Genomic DNA, 18,228 nt, shown 5'->3' with positions numbered 1-18,228 from the left:
CAAATATAATACAGTCATACTTCTTGTTATGTTTGCTTCAGGTTAAATCTTTTCAGGTTGCATCCCGCGGTGACCTGGAAGTACCGGAAAGGGTTACTTCCAGGTTTCACCGCTTGTGCAGATGCTCAAAATGACGTCGCACACATGCGCAGAAGTGGCGAATTGTGACCTGTGCATGCGCAGGTTGCGTTCTGCTCATGTTGCAAACAGGGCTCCGGAACGGATCCTGCTTGCAACCAGAGGTAGCACTGTATTCATTAATGGAGGAGTGAAAGAGTCCAGGGGGTTGTACAACTGCGGTGTCAAGATGACGGGGGCATCCCTGAGGCGAACGAGGGTTGGCATGCGAAAGAGAAGCGCATTAAAGATGAGCAATATAGAAAGGTGTGAGATGTAACATAAACAGTCAAATACAACATTTCCTGTTTGCCTAGAGTGGACATGCAGGGGAATGTTGGTCCAGGCAGTTGAACTTCCTGTTACACCTGGTCTGAAGCATCCTTCCTTTGTGTGTGACCAGGTAGGTGGGCATGAGCCTTTCAGACCCCACAAAAGGTCCAGTCACGCAGCCACCTTCCTCTTTTGATGCCTTTTCTTTGCTTGGACTGCACTGCTGGCTCTCAGCCAGTTCCCATATGGGATGAACTCAAACCCTCTTCTGTAACTCTAAGCTAAAGCCTGCGTTCAGGGATCCAAGTGTGAACTGAAAGTAAGTAAACTTCTTATTACTTTTAAAGGAAGACTGCTGTGCCTTTATTCTTTGAGGAGGGAATCAAAGGGGTCTTACCAGGAATCATAGAACTTAAGAGAATCTGCAACTAGCTTCCTGCTATTTAAAAGGGGGGGATGTACTCTGCTCTATGAACAAACTCACCAGCTGGAAGAGTGGCAGATGAAGATGATGGACTTTGCAGAACTGGTGAAGCTGACAGGAAAAATCTGAAACCAGCATGATCAAGTATTCCAAAAGGACTGGAGTAAATTTACACGATACCTGAAAGATTATTATAAGCAATTAACATCACTACCAGCATTATCTGAAGACTTGTAATGAGAAATTTCCTATCTATATTTATTTGAATTTTGAGCTATTTTCTAATCAGTGCAATTAGAACTGGAAAACCTACAAAATGCAATGATACAAAGGTTCATTTTGAAAGCCGTGAGGGAAGGAAGTGGATAGGCTCTAAAGAGCCAAAGTGGTGATGTGTATAATGGAAAATGGAAAAACAGTGAGGCGAAATGATCCTTTTTTGTGGGGGGAGGGGGAGCGACAAGCGAGGGACTTCGCTTCACGTGGGAGCGGGGGGGGGGCGCGCAGGGAGATCCTCCGGAGTGACGAAAGAAAGGGGAATCCTCGCCGGCTGAGGGAGCGAAGGGGAATCCTGTGGCGAGGGAGGAGGGACGGAGCGCGCGGGCTCTCGGGCCGCCGCCGCCCCCTCAGAAGATCCCCCACTCCACTCGCGCCTGGCGCAACGAGGCTGAGGCGGCTCCGGGCGCAGCGCGCGCGCCAGAGAGAAGCGGCTCGAAGTCGCTCCCGGCGGCCGCCTCGCTCGCTCGCTCCCACCCAGCCGCTCGTCTCCTCCCCGCTTTCCCGCCCTCTCTCCGCCGGGCCGGGGGGGGGGGGAAGCGTGCTCTCTCCGCGTTTCCCTCATGGCCACGAGCCGCGCCATGCAGCCTCCCCGGGCGCTGCTCTAAGCCATGCCGCTGCCGCTGGCGCTGCTCCTCCCGGCGCTGCTGGCCGCCTTGGCGCCTCCCTGCCGAGGCTGGTCCGCTTCGGAGCCTCCCGAGCTGGCGCTGCCGCCCGTCAACGCCTCTTCGGCGCCCTTGGCGGGCTCCTCAGGAGGGCGGGAAGCGGCCGCCGAGGGGGAAGCGCGCCCCACTGCCACGGCGGCCCCTTCGCCCCACCGCCGCCCTCCGGCGCCTCAGCCGCAGCAGCAGCCGCCGCCGCCGCCTCGCGAGGACCCTCCGTGCAACATCAGCGTGCAGCGCCAGATGCTGAGCTCGCTGCTGGTGCGCTGGAGCCCGCTGGGCTTCCAGTGCGACCTGGTGCTCTTCTCCACCAGCGGCCCCGGCGGGCGCGCCTTCTTCTCGGCCGCCTTCCACCGCGTGGGGCCGCCGCCGCTGCTCATCGAGCACGTCGGGCTGGCGGCCGGCGGCGTCCAGCAGGATCTGCGCCTGTGCGTGGGCTGCAGCTGGGCCCGGGGCAGGCGCGTGGGGCGCCTCCGCTCGGGGGTCGCCAACCCGGCGCCCGCCGCCGCAGCCTCCTCCTCCTCCTCCGCGCTCTCCTCCTCCTCCCTGCCCTTTCCGGAGCAGCAAGGCGACCGGCTGCATTTCTGCTGCCTCGATTTCAGCCTGGAAGAGCTGAAGGGGGACCCCGGCTGGAGGATGAACCGAAAGCCCATCGAGTCCACCTTGGTGGCTTGCTTCATGACGCTCGTCATCATCGTGTGGAGCGTGGCCGCCCTCATCTGGCCGGTGCCCATCATCGCCGGGTTCCTGCCCAACGGCATGGAGCAGAGGAGGAGCGCCGCTGCCGCCGCCGCCGCCGCCTCGGGAAGCACATCTGGAGCAGCTGCAGCAGCTACCGCCAAATGACCCCCCGTCCAGTACCGGATGAAACCCCGAAGAAGCCCATCGGCGATCGAAATCTTGCCGCCCTCCCAGTGGGATAACACTGAACTCAGAAAGCTGGATTTGTCATTTTCCTTCCAAGATCAAATCAATCTCGGGGCCCCCTAAAAGGCGTGGGGGGCTGCTCTGCCTATTTCTTAATCCAGCCTCACCCCTGTCTCCCTTTTGCTTCTTCCTCCTCGCTTCCTGGTCTAATCCAGGTCGTATCCATTGTCCTGGATGCTGCCCATCCCCTCTAGTGGGATAACACTGAACTCCGAAAGCTTGGTTTGTCATTTTCCTTCGAGATCAAATCAATCTTGTTTTGATCTCTGGGCCCCTAAAAGGCGTGGGGGGCCCTAGGTGTCTAACTCTGGCTATTTGGTAATCTGGCACCACTGCCCCATCCCTGCCTCCTCCTCGCTTCCTGATCTAATTCGGGTCGGATCCATTGCCGTGGATAGGCCTCTGATGTGGGCACTGACCTTGCTATGCTTTTTGGGGGTAGTGTTGAAAAGGAATATAGTTTGTAGATCACTGCAAAGCCATCTTCTGTTGCTGAAGTGGAGTGCTGATGAGAGTGGACTTGGGTGGAAATCTTGTAGCTGGGATCTTTGGGGGACCACCCCCCCTCCCCTGCTCGCTTAAGGGAGTTTATAGATCTATTTCTGGTGTGCTCAAAGTCATATCTTTTTTTTTTTAGAAAAATGACCAAAACCTGTGTATTGGCTTTATATATTTAAAACTCTTTTAAGTCAGTATTTTAGTAAAGACCACACACAAACAAACCCAGTGCACTTTGCAAGTAGCTGTGAATCAGAGTACTTATTTGTATATGAATACACTTTTGTCTCTGCAAGATTTTATTTACCAAAAGAGGGAACTTTTTTGGGGGCAGGGTTGAAACTTGCTAATACAATATATATTGTTCCTGGAGAACCGGGAGTTGAAACACTCTTTTACAATGTGTGTGTTTCTTATTAGAGAATGTGTGGTTACTATTGTAATTCTGTTGGGTTCTGAATACAGATATTTTCTTTGTCGAAGCGTTTTAAGACTTTGGTCTGCTTTTCTCAGAGTGGTTGACTTCACAGATCTCAGCAAGGAAATCAGATCTAGGGGTACGAACGAAGGCTTAAGACATGCTATCACACCCACCCAATAGAATTAAACCCTCAGTTCTTCTGTAATGACAAGTCACAACATTTGAACTCACTTTAACTTCTGATTTATTTACAAGTTCATGGAGTGGCTCAAAGGATTAAACAATCCTGTTTCTGGCGGGGACTCACCTATCTTTTATGCTAGTATCAGTAATAATGCAGTGCAAAAAATAATGCAGGGCAAATTAAATAGTGATACACATTGACCTGTGATTGACCCCAAGACACAGCCTAATACAAAATTTAATTTCAAAGTGAGTTTTGCTGCATTCTGTGAAAACTCATTGGCAGTTAACATCTTTGCTCCACCAAACGCCAACGGGGCCAGGACTGTGAGAGACCTCCGTAGTGTCTACCCAGTGAGGACATCCTAACCCTCTTCAACAGCCAGGCGATTCAGATGCAGAGGGGCATTTGCTGGAGAAGAAGAGGACTTACAAACTTGCTTTCCATTCATGCTTGTATCACCATCTATTTTAATTGTTATTTGAATATATACTGTGAGCCACCTCGAGAACTTTTTTTTTTTTTGAGAAATAGAATTTAACTTTTTAAAACAGTGTTTAGTTTAAGAGGACAGTCCTTCACATACTATCCTGCCCTTGGTTTGCCCTGGTACTTTGATAGTGCCATATGCTAGTAAGGGATTGCAAGATCGATCCTAGAGTACCTTCCAATAGCACAGCTATGTAAACTGCGAAAAGAAACTCCTGGTAGAGAACTGTTTTCCCACCCCAGAAAAGATCTTTGCTAGTAGCAGTGAAGGATGGATTCTAACCCCACTCCTACAAACATGCTTTTTTTGAATTCAGAAACAGCCAAAATTATATGGGTGCGCCTATATAAACACCTCCATATGCATTACAGCGATAATCTGATTTCTATCTGAACTGATAAACAGTGGTGCCTCGCAAGACGAAAAGAATCCGTTCTGTGATTCTCTTTGTCTAGCGGTTTTTTTGTCTTGCGAAGCAAGCCCATTAACGGATTAGAGGATTAGCGCTATTAGCGGCTTTTAGCGGCTTATCAGTTTATCGGATCAGCTGATAAGCGGCTTAGCGGCTTAGAAAAGGGGGGGGGAGGAAAAAACCCCGCAGGAACTCGCAAGACCTTTTCGTCTTGCGAAGCAAGCCCATAGGAGATTCGTTTTGCGAAGCACCTCCAAAACGGAAAACTCTTTCGCCTAGCGGGTTTTCCGTCTTGCGAGGCATTCGTCTTGCGGGACACCACTGTATGTACAACAAAGATGTACAGATACATCAAGCTTCAACAGTTTTGTGTGACTTGACTACATATTGATGACAGCTTGACTGGGATGTTTCTTGTTGTTTAGTCGTGTCCGACTCTTCGTGACCCCATGGACCAGAGCACGCCAGGCACTCCTGTCTTCCACTGCCTCCTGCAGTTTGGTCAAACTCATGCTGGTAGCTCCGAGAACACTGTCCAACCATCTCATCCTCTGTCGTCCCCTTCTCCTTGTGCCCTCAATCCTTCCCAACACCAGGGCCTTTTCCAGGGAGTCTTCTCTTCTCATGAGGTGGCCAAAGTATTGGAACCTCAGCTTCAGGATCTGTCCTTCCAGTGAGCACTCTGGGCTGATTTCCTTCAGAATGGATAGGTTTGATCTTCTTGCTGTCCATGGGACTCTCAAGAGTCTCCTCCAGCACCATAATTCAAAAGCATCAATTCTTCAGCTATCATCCTTCTTTGTGGTCCAGCTCTCACTTCCATACATCACTACTGGGAAAACCATAGCTTTAACTATAGGTAAAGGTACCCCTGCCTGTACGGGCCAGTCGTGTCCGACTCTGGGGTTGTGCGCCCATCTCACTTAAGAGGCCGGGGGCCAGCGCTGTCCGAAGACACTTCCGGGTCACGTGGCCAGTGTGACAAGCTGCATCTGGCGAGCCAGCGCAGCACACGGAAACGCTGTTTACCTTCCCTCTAATAAGCGGTCCCTATTTATCTACTTGCACCCGGGGGTGCTTTCGAACTGCTAGGTTGGCAGGCGCTGGGACCGAATGACGGGAGCGCACCCCGCCGCAGGGATTCGAACCGCAGACCATACAATCGGCAAGTCCTAGGCGCTGAGGTTTTACCCACAGCGCCACCCGCGTCCCTAGCTTTAACTATACAGACAGCCTAATCTTCAGACTTGGCAGATCCATTAGTCTATTGATAGTAAGGGAGGCATGTGTTCCTGATTAACCAGATTATAATCTGTCAAGTGTTAGAGCTATTTGCATCCTTCTACCAGAACGTAAGAAAAGCAAGCAATTTGCCTTTTTCACCTTCTATAATTGAGTTGATTGAGCAGCATCCAAAAATTAAAATGGTAGGGTCCCAGGAAATGGCATTTGCTTCAGACTAAATAGACAGAAGCTTCTAAATTCTGAATGCAAATTATAAACTTGTGTTGTTTTAGGGTGCGGTCCAATGAAGTAAAAATGTTGCAGTGAAACTGGACTGTGCTTTTTGAATTTCAAAGGAACAGCACTGTTTGTCACCTACGATTATCTTCCACCTTTCATGGGTAAAACTAACAGCCTGATTTGTTGCATGTTGGAGCTTCCATTTAATTTGGTGAACTGCCCACATAAATGTGCTTAGGCTGGAGTGCTAATTACGCTTTGAAATAAAAAACAACCAAATGCCACAATACTGCGGAGTACGTATAAATCCATAGTGTCAGGTTGTATGTAAGTAAACAATGTTTTGTAGAAGTTAAGAACACAATGTGAGGCTCAAACCCATGACCCCAAAATTAAGAGTCTTACACTCTACCAACTGAGCTATCCCAGGAAGAGCCAGATCAGTTTGCCTCATCCTGGAAAACCTTGCAAAAAGTGACATTGTAATCTGGATTTAGAACACTGAAGATTGGCTCAAAACCCACTTGAGTTGATAAAAGTTCCTAAAGCATGATTGTGCAGATCAAGCTTTATGCCTGTATGAAAATCACTTTCCTTAAATGGCCCTTCGTTAAAATGCCAGCTTAATTAGGTACTTGCTGAACCATGACCTCCAAATCCATTGTCTTTAACTTCTCTGTGAAGTTAAATTATATTTTGCTCAGTATAAAACAGGATTCCCTGGGAAAACCGGCGTGTCAGCTTACTGAGGGACGACTTGGTGTTGCTAAGCGATATGAAGTTAGAGAGATACAAAATGAGAATGCTAAAGACGATAATAAGCAACAGAAAACAGAAGAACTGTCATTCTTTGCCTTTTTCAAAAGAAAGCAGGCTGGAGGGAAAAGGGCATAAACAGCAAAAAGAAGTGAGAAGTGGGCAGAAAAGATTTGGCGATAAATGTCCTTTCCGTCGTCTAACAACAAAACAATATTCTCATCGCCATGGGAGGAGAACTTGGTGAAGCAGGCTGATTAGTACTGAAGCTGCTTTAGACTTCATCCTTTCCATTTTGTATTTTTTATTTATTTTTACTGAAGTGTGGCAAATTGCGCTGTTTCAAGAAGAGCACTTTACAATATCACAAATGGCTGTGTGGGCAAAAATATATGGAAATCTCTTGTGATTTTAGGCTTCATTTGCAACTGTTTTCTCAGAATAAAGCCTGCCATCTCTCTACTTCCATTCCTTTATTCAGTTCCCACAGTACAGAAGCAGAGGATCACCTTTTTTCTACTGGGTGCAGTAAGTCGAAGCAGGTGTAACGAAGTACAGAATCAGGCACAACCCATGAGAAGCAGCCAAGAGTGGGGATCAACACGGCAGTGTGGTGTAGTGGTCAGGGAGCTGAAATAGGTCCTGGGAGTCCTGGGTTCAGATCTCAGCCATGAAACTGACTGAGTGGCCTTGGGTCAGTCAGTCTTGTCTACCTGGTAAGGCTGTTTTGAGGGCCTCCAACTGTTTTTGGACTACAATTCCCATCACCCTTGACCACTGGTCCTGCTAGCTAGGGATGATGGGAGTTGTAGTCCAAAAACAGCTGGAGACCCAAGTTTGGGAAACACTGCTTTAGAGGAAAAGTGGAATATTAATGAAAAGAGAGGTAGGGGATTTTCCGTGTAAGGTAGGAACATTTCTGTGTTGTTGTTTTTGGAAGAAGTGGGCCCTGCCCCTCGCAATCATTATGTCCTGGCTTATTAAGGTTTGAACAGACGGAAGGCAAAACCAGAAGAAAACAAAGCTTATTAAATAAGAGGAAATTGGCTGTATTTATTATAGTAGTTGCCAGCAGGTTCAGTCATGAGTCACGGTCCCATTAAGGTTTATATTGCACACAGCAAAAAGAGAGAACTGTATCTACTTGAAAAGCCTTGTGGACTGAAATGTCCTTGTTGTGGAGGAAATGTCTCGAAGCAGAAGAAGTAAATCAAGACCAAAGAAATACGGCGGTGACAGCGAACAAGCAAAGCTAATAACTACAATCCCAAGGGAATACTGCGTGTGGAAATGTTCAAAAGTATTTTTTTCTATAAAGCAGCTCCCTGAAAAGGAGGTGAGCTAGAGAGTCATAATATGCCAACATCACATTGTACGGTTCTTTTAAGGTGGTGTTGAACAGACCAAGGCAGGGGTCAGCAAACTTACTGTGCCTTGGGCCGGTCTCTCCAGCGCTGATTGCGTGGCGGGCCAGAGAGCGGAGGAGCGCATGCCCATACGCGTGCGCACACGCTATTTCCAGCACACTTCCGGGTCGGAGGAGCACCGGAAATAGCTTGTGTGCATGTGCACGGGCCTCCTCCGACCCGGATGTGCACCAGAAACAACGCTTGCGCATGCGCACAAGCTATTTCTGGTGCTCCACTGACCCGGAAGTGGGCAGCTGCACAACACAGCAGCGGTAAGAGTGGGCGGTGGCAGCAGGTGGCGGGGGTTGCCGCGGGCTGGATAAACGAGTCCCTCGGGCCTCATCCGGCCCGCGGGCCTTAGTTTGGGGACCCCGGACCAAGGGATCCATGCAATTATTTTTACTCAGACCCAAGAGCTTGCAGAACAGGCTTTCTTTAAGTGGCACTAGGAAATATCAAGACATAATGAATAAAACCTTTGCTACGGCTGCCATGTGTTGGATTTTCCCAGACACAGCCAAGAAATGTGCTTGAAAATGATGTCCAGGCGGATTTTCGCTGAATTGGCAAAATGTCCAGGAAAACCCGGACATATGGCAAATAGGGTGTTCCATATGTATATATATAAAGCAGATGTTTCCCCAGGAAAGCTCAACAACTTTTCATATTCCTGGGAATATGGCAACCCTAAAAAAAAACCACCACTACTAATTTCTGTATGTGCCCAAAACAACACAGTCCATCTTTTGTTTTTAACAAGATCCTTTTGTTTTTACTTCATTGGCTGAAGTCTAGCGCAAGGAGTGGTGTTCATATGAAAAATGAAAGAGAATATTCAAGAAAACTTTAAAAGAGTCTTAGTCCAAAATTGTCTCCCGCACTGCCCATGCCAGCTTGGGATAAAGGTCGTTGCTTTAGAGCAGAGCTTTCCGAACGCTTTGTTGTGACACATGAGTGTGTCGGCTGCAGTGTATCGCGCAAACTCTACCCGCATTTCTCCCAGGGCTGGAAATGGGTTATTTTAACCTCCGGTTTGCTAGTCAAACTGATTTACTGTGTCGCGAAATGATGCATGTCTAAAAACTATGTCACGAACATGACAAGTTTGAAAAGCTCTGCTTTAGAGAGTGAGTGGCCCATGTATCTAGTTGAAGCCAGTTCTATTTAAATCTAGTTTATGAAATGGTAACAAATCTTTCCCCCTATTATTCTTTCTAAGAATTATTCCCCAGGAAAATTTATTCTGCTCTGGGTCATTATTGGAGAGAGAGAGAGAGAGATTTTACCTATACCCATGGATCTTAGGGCAGTTAACAGAATAAAATCAAAATATAAAATCACAAAATATATAATAAAAATAAAAACAACAATCCAATAGCACACCCCTACCTCACTCTTGTTCAGATGCAGAGAACTACAGCATACTGGCATTAGAAAGAATATTCATATTTCCCAGGGAAACCAGTTGTCTAAACATCACTTTTTATGTATAAACACAAATATTTGTGCTTCTTGAATTTTTCCATTGCCACCAATTCACTTAGAATGCTCTTGTTGCTTGGACATGTGATGGGCACCAACACAAGTGAAATGATGAGGTTTTAACGAAAGATTTATTAATGGGGAATATTGAAGCATTGGACACAGGTGGCGCTGTGGTCTAAACCACAGAGCCTAGGACTTGCCGATCAGAAGGTCGGCGGTCCGAATCCCCGCGACGGGGTGAGCTCCCGTTGCTCGATCCCTGCTCCTGTCAACCTAGCAGTTTGAAAGCACGTCAAAGTACAAGTAGATAAATAGGTACCGCTCTGGAGGGAAGGTAAATGGCGTTTCCGTGTGCTGCTCTGGTTCACCAGAAGCGGCTTAGTCGTGCTGGCCACATGACCCGGAAGCTGTTTGCGGACAAACGCTGGCTTTTGTTTTTTTGATATGGGTCTCAATGAGTACCAAAATGCATTTTAAAATGTGCATTTCAGGATAAAAATACATCTTTAAATACAAATTTCTGTGCAGGCTTTTTTAAAAATGCAGATAAATGTGGAAATAAAATTAATATATGCAAAATTGTCATGGACGGGAAATAAACTGATCTATCCATCTCTAGTTTTGTCCCACCACAGTGACAAAGTGAAAACACATACCGTATTTTGCAACTCCATTAGATGCATACAGCTTTGTCCAAACACCGTGTGCCCGTTTTATCTGAAAACAAATTTATTCTGATGACAGAAATAAGGCTTGCTAGGGTTGTGAATAGCACTACCAGTGAGGGAGGGATGCAGGTGGTGCTGTGGTCTAAACCACTGAGCCTCTTGGGCTTGCCGACAAGAAGGTTAGCAGTTGGAATCCCGCGATGGGGTGAGCTCCCGTTGCTCGGCCCCTGCTCCTGCCCACCTAGCAGTTCGAAAGCACGTCAAAGTGCAAGTAGATAAATAGGTACTGCTCTGGCGGGAAGGTAAACGGTGTTTCCGTGTGCTGCTCTGGTTCGCCAGAAGCTGCTTAGTCATGATGGCCACATGACCCGGAAGCTGTACGCCGGCTCCCTCGGCCAATAAAGCGAGATGAGTGCGCAGCCCCAGAGTCGTCTGCAACTGGACCTTACGGTCAGGGGTCCCTTTACCTTTACCTTTATTGAAGCATAGCCTTGAGGAAGAAAGCAGGAGCATACACTTCACTGTTGAACTACTTTAAGTGCTCTGCTACATCCAACCTTGGGACAACGATGGTTTGTTTAAACTATGGTTTGTGAACAAACTAGGATCATAAACTATGGCTTGATCCTGGCTTGTTTGAAGGGGGTAAATGAGTTTAATCCTACAGTTTACAGATAAAGTTACAGAAAAAGTTTACAGATCAAGTTACAGATTTAAAGTTACAGATAACTTGGGATTAGTTCTAAATTAGTTTAGAAGCAGAAATTGATGTTTCCAGTCTCTGTCTTCAGGGTTGGGGGCAGTGGGAGAAAGATACCAAGCCTCACTGTTGCTCATGTTTGTAGTGTTGCACTGCCACCAGCACTCTATGTGAAAATGGACCATTATGTGAAGGTCATAGATAGGAACCTGTGACCTGCTAGATGTTGCTGGATTACCCTTGACAACTGGCCATGCTGGCAAACTGGGGGGCCAATGGAAATTGAAGACCAAAAACATCTGGAAGACCTCGCTGCAGACTTTTTTTTAACAGTTAGAACAGAGGCAGAAAGTTTAGTCAGTTTGCTGATGTTTCAAGTACAGCAATAGCCATTAAATCAAGGCCTTTGTATCTTTTACATCTGACTAGCAAAATGATTGTAGAGGGCCCTTCATCTTAGTTAAATGCCCACTTCTTCCATTAATCAGAGGTCCTTAGTAGAAGGGCTACAAAGGCAGTGGTTGTCTCATATTGTAGCAGTATATCTGCATTTTTATTTCTACACAGGGCTGGGAAAGTGCCATTATCCTTTTTACTCTCTCCCACGAAGGCAGCAATCTCTTGCACACTTACAGACCCTCCAAGCGTTCCAATTTTCCAGGGACAGTCCCGGATTTACAGAAGCCGTCCCAGTTCTTGATTTGATCCTAGAATTTCCCGCTTTTCCTTAGGACGTCCCTATTTTCATCAGATAAATATTGGAGGGTATGGAGTTATGCAACCCCTGAGCCATCTGAAGACAGCCCAGTATAGGGAAGTTTTTTTGATGTTTAATGTTTTACTATTTTTTTATATGTTAGAAGCTCCCCAGTCAGGTGGGTGAGATATTATTATTATTATTATTATTATTATTATTATTTCTATTTCTATTTTCATTAGAGAAATATTGGAGGGTATTGCACTTGATTCAGTGGGACTTGTTTCCAGATAAGCATATATAAGATTGGGCTGCCCGTGGTACATCTTTCTAAAACAAGAACATGAGATCCGGTCTAACAGAGCTTGAGTGTGTCAGTTTCTCTGCTCATTTGGTCTCCAGGATTTTGGCCAATCAGCCTAATGTTCAGGTTCAGTGACACATCTTTACACCTACTTTTTATAATCCCTGGAAAGTAGAAACTGTTTACAGGCTGACACTTAGCTTAAATGTCAAAGCGGTGATTGGACTGCCATGTGTGTATCAACAGGCGCTGAGATCAAATGTAAGGACTTGCAGAGCAGAATATTTTAAGATCAAACTATTAAAAGCTGATACCTGAATGTCAGGAATGAGCCTGCTTCCAGCGAAGGTTTGCAGCCAACTGCAGAAAGCAGCCAGGAACAGAGAGGCTTAGATGTTAGTCAGGCAGGGGAGAGCCGGCAGCTGCAGACTCCGGCTCTTCCTGACCTGGATGGGCAGGCTGATAAGGCAGTAGCTGACAGCAGGCTGGAACACAGCCAAAGCTCGTAGGAAGCACATAAAGGCACAAACAAACAGTCTCAGATACAGCCTCTCAGAACAGGAAGAGATTGGCCCTGATCCACTATGTCCAAAGAGTCGTCGAATGGGAGGGCTGCTAGATAGGAAGCAAAACAAGAGACGTAAGGGTCGTAAGTTCAATATCTTCTGTCAATGCCGGAAGGAGTCTTCAGAAGGGTCATCTTGAGTAATGGTGCCGAAGGCTTTGTTAGAGCCGTCCGGAGCTATCTGTTTGTTTTTGAAATAAATCCACCTTTTAATTACCTCCCCTTACTGTGTTATCGTTAGGAACCTGGACTCCTGACACTGAATAAATTGTTTTAGATATTTTTTTCTGAAACCTTAGGGCTAAAGTATGCATGGATTGAGAAAAGTAGCCACATTTACTAATAAACCTGCACACCAGGTGGCATCCTGAGCCATTGTTGAAAGGGTGTCATTGCGAATGTGCATCCCATTAATAACAACAAACCAAGGATGTTGCTACAGATTGCAAATGTTAATTTGGCTGACTTGTCTTTGTTGTTTGTGGAGTCCATCTGCGCATTTCAGTACCCAGAACAATGCTTGTGAAGGATATGTCATACCACTTCAATTTACACGTCCAGGTTTGTGGGCAATGAAAGAATATGTCCAGTATATTGCATTGTCTTATGTATTGGGACTGTGTATATCATACCAACAATAAAACACCGTAACACAGTCTTCATCAACCTGGTTCTGTGTGGAATCACAGGAAATTTTGGGATTATCAATGCAGTGGAAAGAGGGATGGGAACATCAGAACTGCTTTCCATACTATTTTGAAAATTTCTCAATTATCCCTTGCAACATGGCTGCTTTGAGTCAGCTGTAGCAGGTTTATTTCCTTTATTTAATATCTTTTAAAAATCTCTTAGTGGGGTAAGCTCTCTTTAGAACCAAAGTGCAGCAAGACCAATAAAACACAGTGGGATAAAAGTGTATAAAAGAATATGAAGCAATAGCAGGGGATTCAAGCACACGAAACTGGGTCCGATCTAATGGATCAGGGAAAGCCCAGGTAAAAAGTCTTTCTAATGCATCTGATGCAGTGAATTGTTGTTGTTCCTTATAGTGTAGAGGGAGTTTATGCCATAATGCAGGAACAATAGCAGAACATGCCCATTCTTGGGTTATTGCCTTATGGTGTTCTGTAGGGTGCCATGAGTAGAATTTCCCCAGTTGATCTAAGTGGTCTTATGTGGGCCTATACAGGGACAGGTAACCTGGTTTGGTCACCCTCTGTAGTTAGAGCAGGAACAGGGAACTCCCAGGTGTTGCTGCACTACACTGTCCTTGACAGTGCTGGAATGGCACAGGGTCCTCATCACTGATCAAGAGGGAAGCAAGGTTATTATTGTTGCCAGTGGTGTAGCGTGGGTTGCCAGAGCCCATGCCATGCTTCTGATTGTTGCTCTGCCCGCTTCTCTTGCAGAGGATGCTAGGTTAAGTGTTGCAGAGGCGGCTCCAACAGCGAACACTTTGAGTAGGGCCACGCAAACCCTTTGATGCATTGGCACTGTGGAACTGCAAACACGGTGACTTGCTTTATACAAAAACAGGAGTGGGGATTCATTTCAGTACTAGGTGAGTACTGTACTGTACCACCAATATTGGGTGACCCTTGGGCTTGCTTGCTGGTACAGACCCCTCCTTTGTGTTCCCAAGAGCCCAGTGCAGAAGGCAGGAGGAGAGAGGTGGGATGTGACCCCATCTTCATAATGAGAAATGTATAAGGGTAAGTTCTTGAATAGAGCTAGAGTCACCCATCATTGTAGCTCACAATTGCACTTAAATTCCACAAATTATATGGAGCTATTTCACATGCAACTGTTCCTAATCCAAACCACACTTTAGGGCGGTGAATGACAGTTCTTTGAAGTTAAAATATGCACACCACAAGCCTGTAGCTTTTCTGTATTTTTTACCTACCCACCGACCCAGAAATCTGCAATGATTTTAGGCAATGCTCAATTCTATTAATTTCATTTTTATTGTAGATATCCTCAGATTAGTATTCAGATCATAAACATGAATATATGCACTTCAAGAACAGTTTGAATAGCCAGTGGACAATGTTTGTACTCATATTACACTTTGTATTTGTAGCAAACATCAATTTAATTGAGATTTACTTTCTGCCTACAGATCAGGAAAATCGAGTTTTGAAAGAGCAAATATAATTGGGTTATAGTTTTAATTTCAACTTACCAATGACCATAACTTTCCAACTGTAAATTCAGTTAATAAGATGTGCATTGTGTCTATTTACAATTGGAAATGAATGATGGGGCTCCATTACTCTTCAATGTTATTTACACCATTATAGGACAATTGCTTCCCCTAACTATTGGAGACTCTTCCTCCCATAAAGCTGCTGTCAATTCTCCAACCATTTGATGCATAACTTTAAAGAGCACTGGTGAATGCCCTAAGCATTCATTCTTCTCACACACATCAGCACATACAATATTTTGTTTTATTAATATATATTTTGTTACAACCTATCTTAAAATAAAATATTCCCAAGGCAGGGAACAACAATGCAAGCAAGCAAATCATCATCATAAAATGAATAGAACAAACCAAAGAATGCCAAGCAGCCATGGCAAACAGTAATAGTAGCGCCAATGGAAATATTCAGCAGACAAAATGCATTTTTTGCTTTCAGAGCTCCCTTAAATGAATCAAATTCCCAGGTCTGGCAGATTTCTTAGGGGGTGCGGTCGCGGTGGTTCACCCCAGGTGTCACCACTGAGGGGGGTGACAAAATGCCAGGTGGCACTTACTGCGGTTCCAGATTCTTGGGGCCATTAAAAAAAACAACCTTAATCATTGCCACTAATTTAACAGGAGTAGCCACTAAATTGTCAGTGTTACATCTGATTACATATGGAAGGTGGTCTCTCAAGTATGCTAGACTGTAAAGATGAGAGGCACTGCTGTGTGGTTCTCGGAGAACAGGAGTTACACAGCAACAGAGGAAGCTGCCATATACTAGGTGTCGAGGACGTGGCTGAATTGGACGCTTGGGAAGAGCGACTCTGGAGATGAGGGATTGCAGCCAAAGACAGAGCAGGAGTGGGTTAGTTTGGGGCCCCTTCATCAAGAGTTCCCAGACTCAGATAGAGCAGCAGACCAGAAAGCCCGCAGGCAGAGGGAGGGGAGGAGATAGATGGCTTTGAGGGGGTTGCTATGCAACCAGGAGGGAGGCAGCGTTTAGAGGGCTCTTCATCTGAGAGTGGGGGAGGGGAGTCTGCCCACCTTCTCCCCAAACCAGAAAATCTGAAAGGGTTAAAATGCAACGGAAGTACAAAAGAGGAAGGACTGGACTTTGGCGCCCTTCATGCTGTGAAAGGGGCGAAGAATCAGAATGACCAACTCTTAGTTAAGAGCAGCAGGCTCAGAGCCGCTCTCTGGATGTTAATTGTAAATAAATGTACCATAAAACTGCCAGAGACTCATTAATTCTTATCAGAGCTTGCTTGCCTGCCTGAAATCATTACACTATGTTAGAATTTTTGTCCATTGAGCCCAGTGTTGTCTACTTTGTCTACTGGCAGTGGCTCTCTGAGCTGGGGTGTATATATATGTGTGTGTGTGTGTGAGAGAGAGAGAGAGAATTTATATCCCACTGTTCTAATGCATACTTAACTCTCTGGACAGCTTACAATCGTTAAAAACTACAGCTGCGGAATAAAAAATACATAAAACAACATCATAAAATAGCATCACAATAAAAGAGACAGACATTGCAGATAAAGCAAAACAACAAATATAACCATGATGTTTCCGGTAAAATAAATGTCTGCTGATTTTTATTTTTTTAAAAAAGATATTCACTTTCCGAAAATAGCATGAGGGCTGATGACCAACCAAGGCTTACTGTGCATGGAGTCCCATTCTATTGGTGTGATCACTGAAAAGGTCCCTTCTATTGTCCCCATTGACTGTGCTTCCCTAGCAGATCCCTGGCAGCAGACAGGCAGGTATGGAAAGAGGTGGCCTCTAAGCAGGGGCAGGGGGTGTGGTGGGGGCGGTCCACCCGGATGTCATCATGGGACGTTCGCCCTGCCCCTGGGTGCACAGCCCTGGGTGTCCCTGTTGGGATATTTCCGTTCCACCTTAAAAGGGAGCAGGATGTTTGTGTCACAGCCTGCGCATTTCCTGTTCACAGGATGTTTATGTTTGCTATTGCTTTCGTTTCTCTCTCTGTCGAAGACACTGACGCAGAACAGTCATGTCTTTCTTTGTTCTGATCAACGCTGAATAAAAGCTTGTAAATAATGCTCTCCTGGGTGCGACTTCTGGCTCTGCATTATCTGCTGATAAGAGTGTGCATGAGCCCTGGAATGTGGCAAGGTATTTCCAGGAAACTCGTGTCGCTAATAGCTCATACTGCGTGACTACGGGAGGTCGATGGATCGTCCGGCAGCCGGCTTGGGGGCCATGATGGACTTTATCTCCCTGGCAGTATCCCACTGAGGGGGGTGACAAAATGCCAGGTGGCACTCCCTGTGAGGCCTGCAGCGCGCCTGAGCCACGTGTCTCTCCTGGGTGCCCGCAGGCTCCACGCTGCCCCAAATGGTCCACCCGCCGCCTCCCCCTAAGCTGTAGGGTGGCTGAGTGGGAGGAGGCAGGCAAACTCCTCAGAGGCGCTGCAGAGCGTACTGCCCCGGCTGGCCCCATCCCACAGACAGCTGGCCCTGCCCCCATGGGTGGCTGGCCTGCCCCTGGACGTAGGCCATGTGTGCCGCCTCAGGCGCCCAATCGGCTTGCTCCGCCGCTGTCTGGAAAGACTTAAAAAATGCACAATTGAATACTTGGCATAAAAAGAGTATGGCGCACTGCCCTTATGGAAAAGTTGATGCACCAGTTGAGACTGGCAAGAGGAATGTACCGAGATCCCAACAGATCAGAGGAAACTGTTCATGTATGCTACAACGGCCACTCGAATACTGCTAGCCCAGAGATGGAAGGAAGAGACAACCCCGACCAAAGAGGAACGGGAAATCAAGTTAATGGACTATGCCAAAACGGCAAAATTAACTGGGAAGCTCAGGAACCAAGAAGACAAGAAATTTGAAAATGGATGGGAAATGTTTATAACGTATATACAAAACCATTGCAAACTGGTTAAAACATTAGCAGGGTTCTAAATACACTTGTAATGTAATAGAAAGAACAGATAATTTAGGAAGATGAAAAATTGGAGAAAAAAATTATATGCAGTTTCAAAATAGAATTCAGAGGACCCAGGGATGGAGGTAAGATTCAGAGCAATCTCGATATGTGGAATGTCTATGATATTTCAATGTAACATTATTCTTTTTATCTCTTGTTCTTTTTCTTTCTTTATCTTTGAAAAAAAAATTTAAAAAAGAGACTGGCAAGAGGAATGGTAGAGGTTTATTTCGTTCACAAATACTCCAGAAAGACAAAGAACAGTCCCAAAGCTTTATTACTATTTTGTGGATTAAATAATAACATGTTTTACAGATGGATACTGTTATTTACAAAAG

The 18,228-nt window shown here is 46.1% G+C and overlaps 1 protein-coding gene and 1 long non-coding RNA gene across 2 annotated transcripts; both read left to right on the top strand.

Moving 5' to 3' along the window:
• The first annotated feature begins 1,410 nt into the window (after positions 1 to 1,410).
• On the top strand, positions 1,411 to 3,659 carry TMEM158 (transmembrane protein 158). The gene has a single exon (XM_082193829.1). The coding sequence runs from the start codon at positions 1,702 to 1,704 to the stop codon at positions 2,596 to 2,598; it is 897 nt and encodes a 298-aa protein (XP_082049955.1). The 5' UTR covers positions 1,411 to 1,701; the 3' UTR covers positions 2,599 to 3,659.
• A 1,355-nt stretch (positions 3,660 to 5,014) lies between these two features.
• LOC309515387 lies at positions 5,015 to 7,366 on the top strand. Its single transcript, XR_014212448.1, has 2 exons — positions 5,015 to 5,549; positions 5,918 to 7,366. It is a non-coding gene; the product is annotated as an uncharacterized lncRNA (long non-coding RNA).
• Positions 7,367 to 18,228: the final 10,862 nt, after the last annotated feature.

This window comes from Podarcis vaucheri (assembly GCF_965113315.1).
Source record: "Podarcis vaucheri genome assembly, chromosome: 12".
In the NCBI taxonomy this organism is placed as follows: Eukaryota; Metazoa; Chordata; class Lepidosauria; order Squamata; family Lacertidae; genus Podarcis; species Podarcis vaucheri.
Note: the sequence above shows the minus strand (reverse complement) of the source record. Positions and strands in the feature narration are given on the sequence as shown.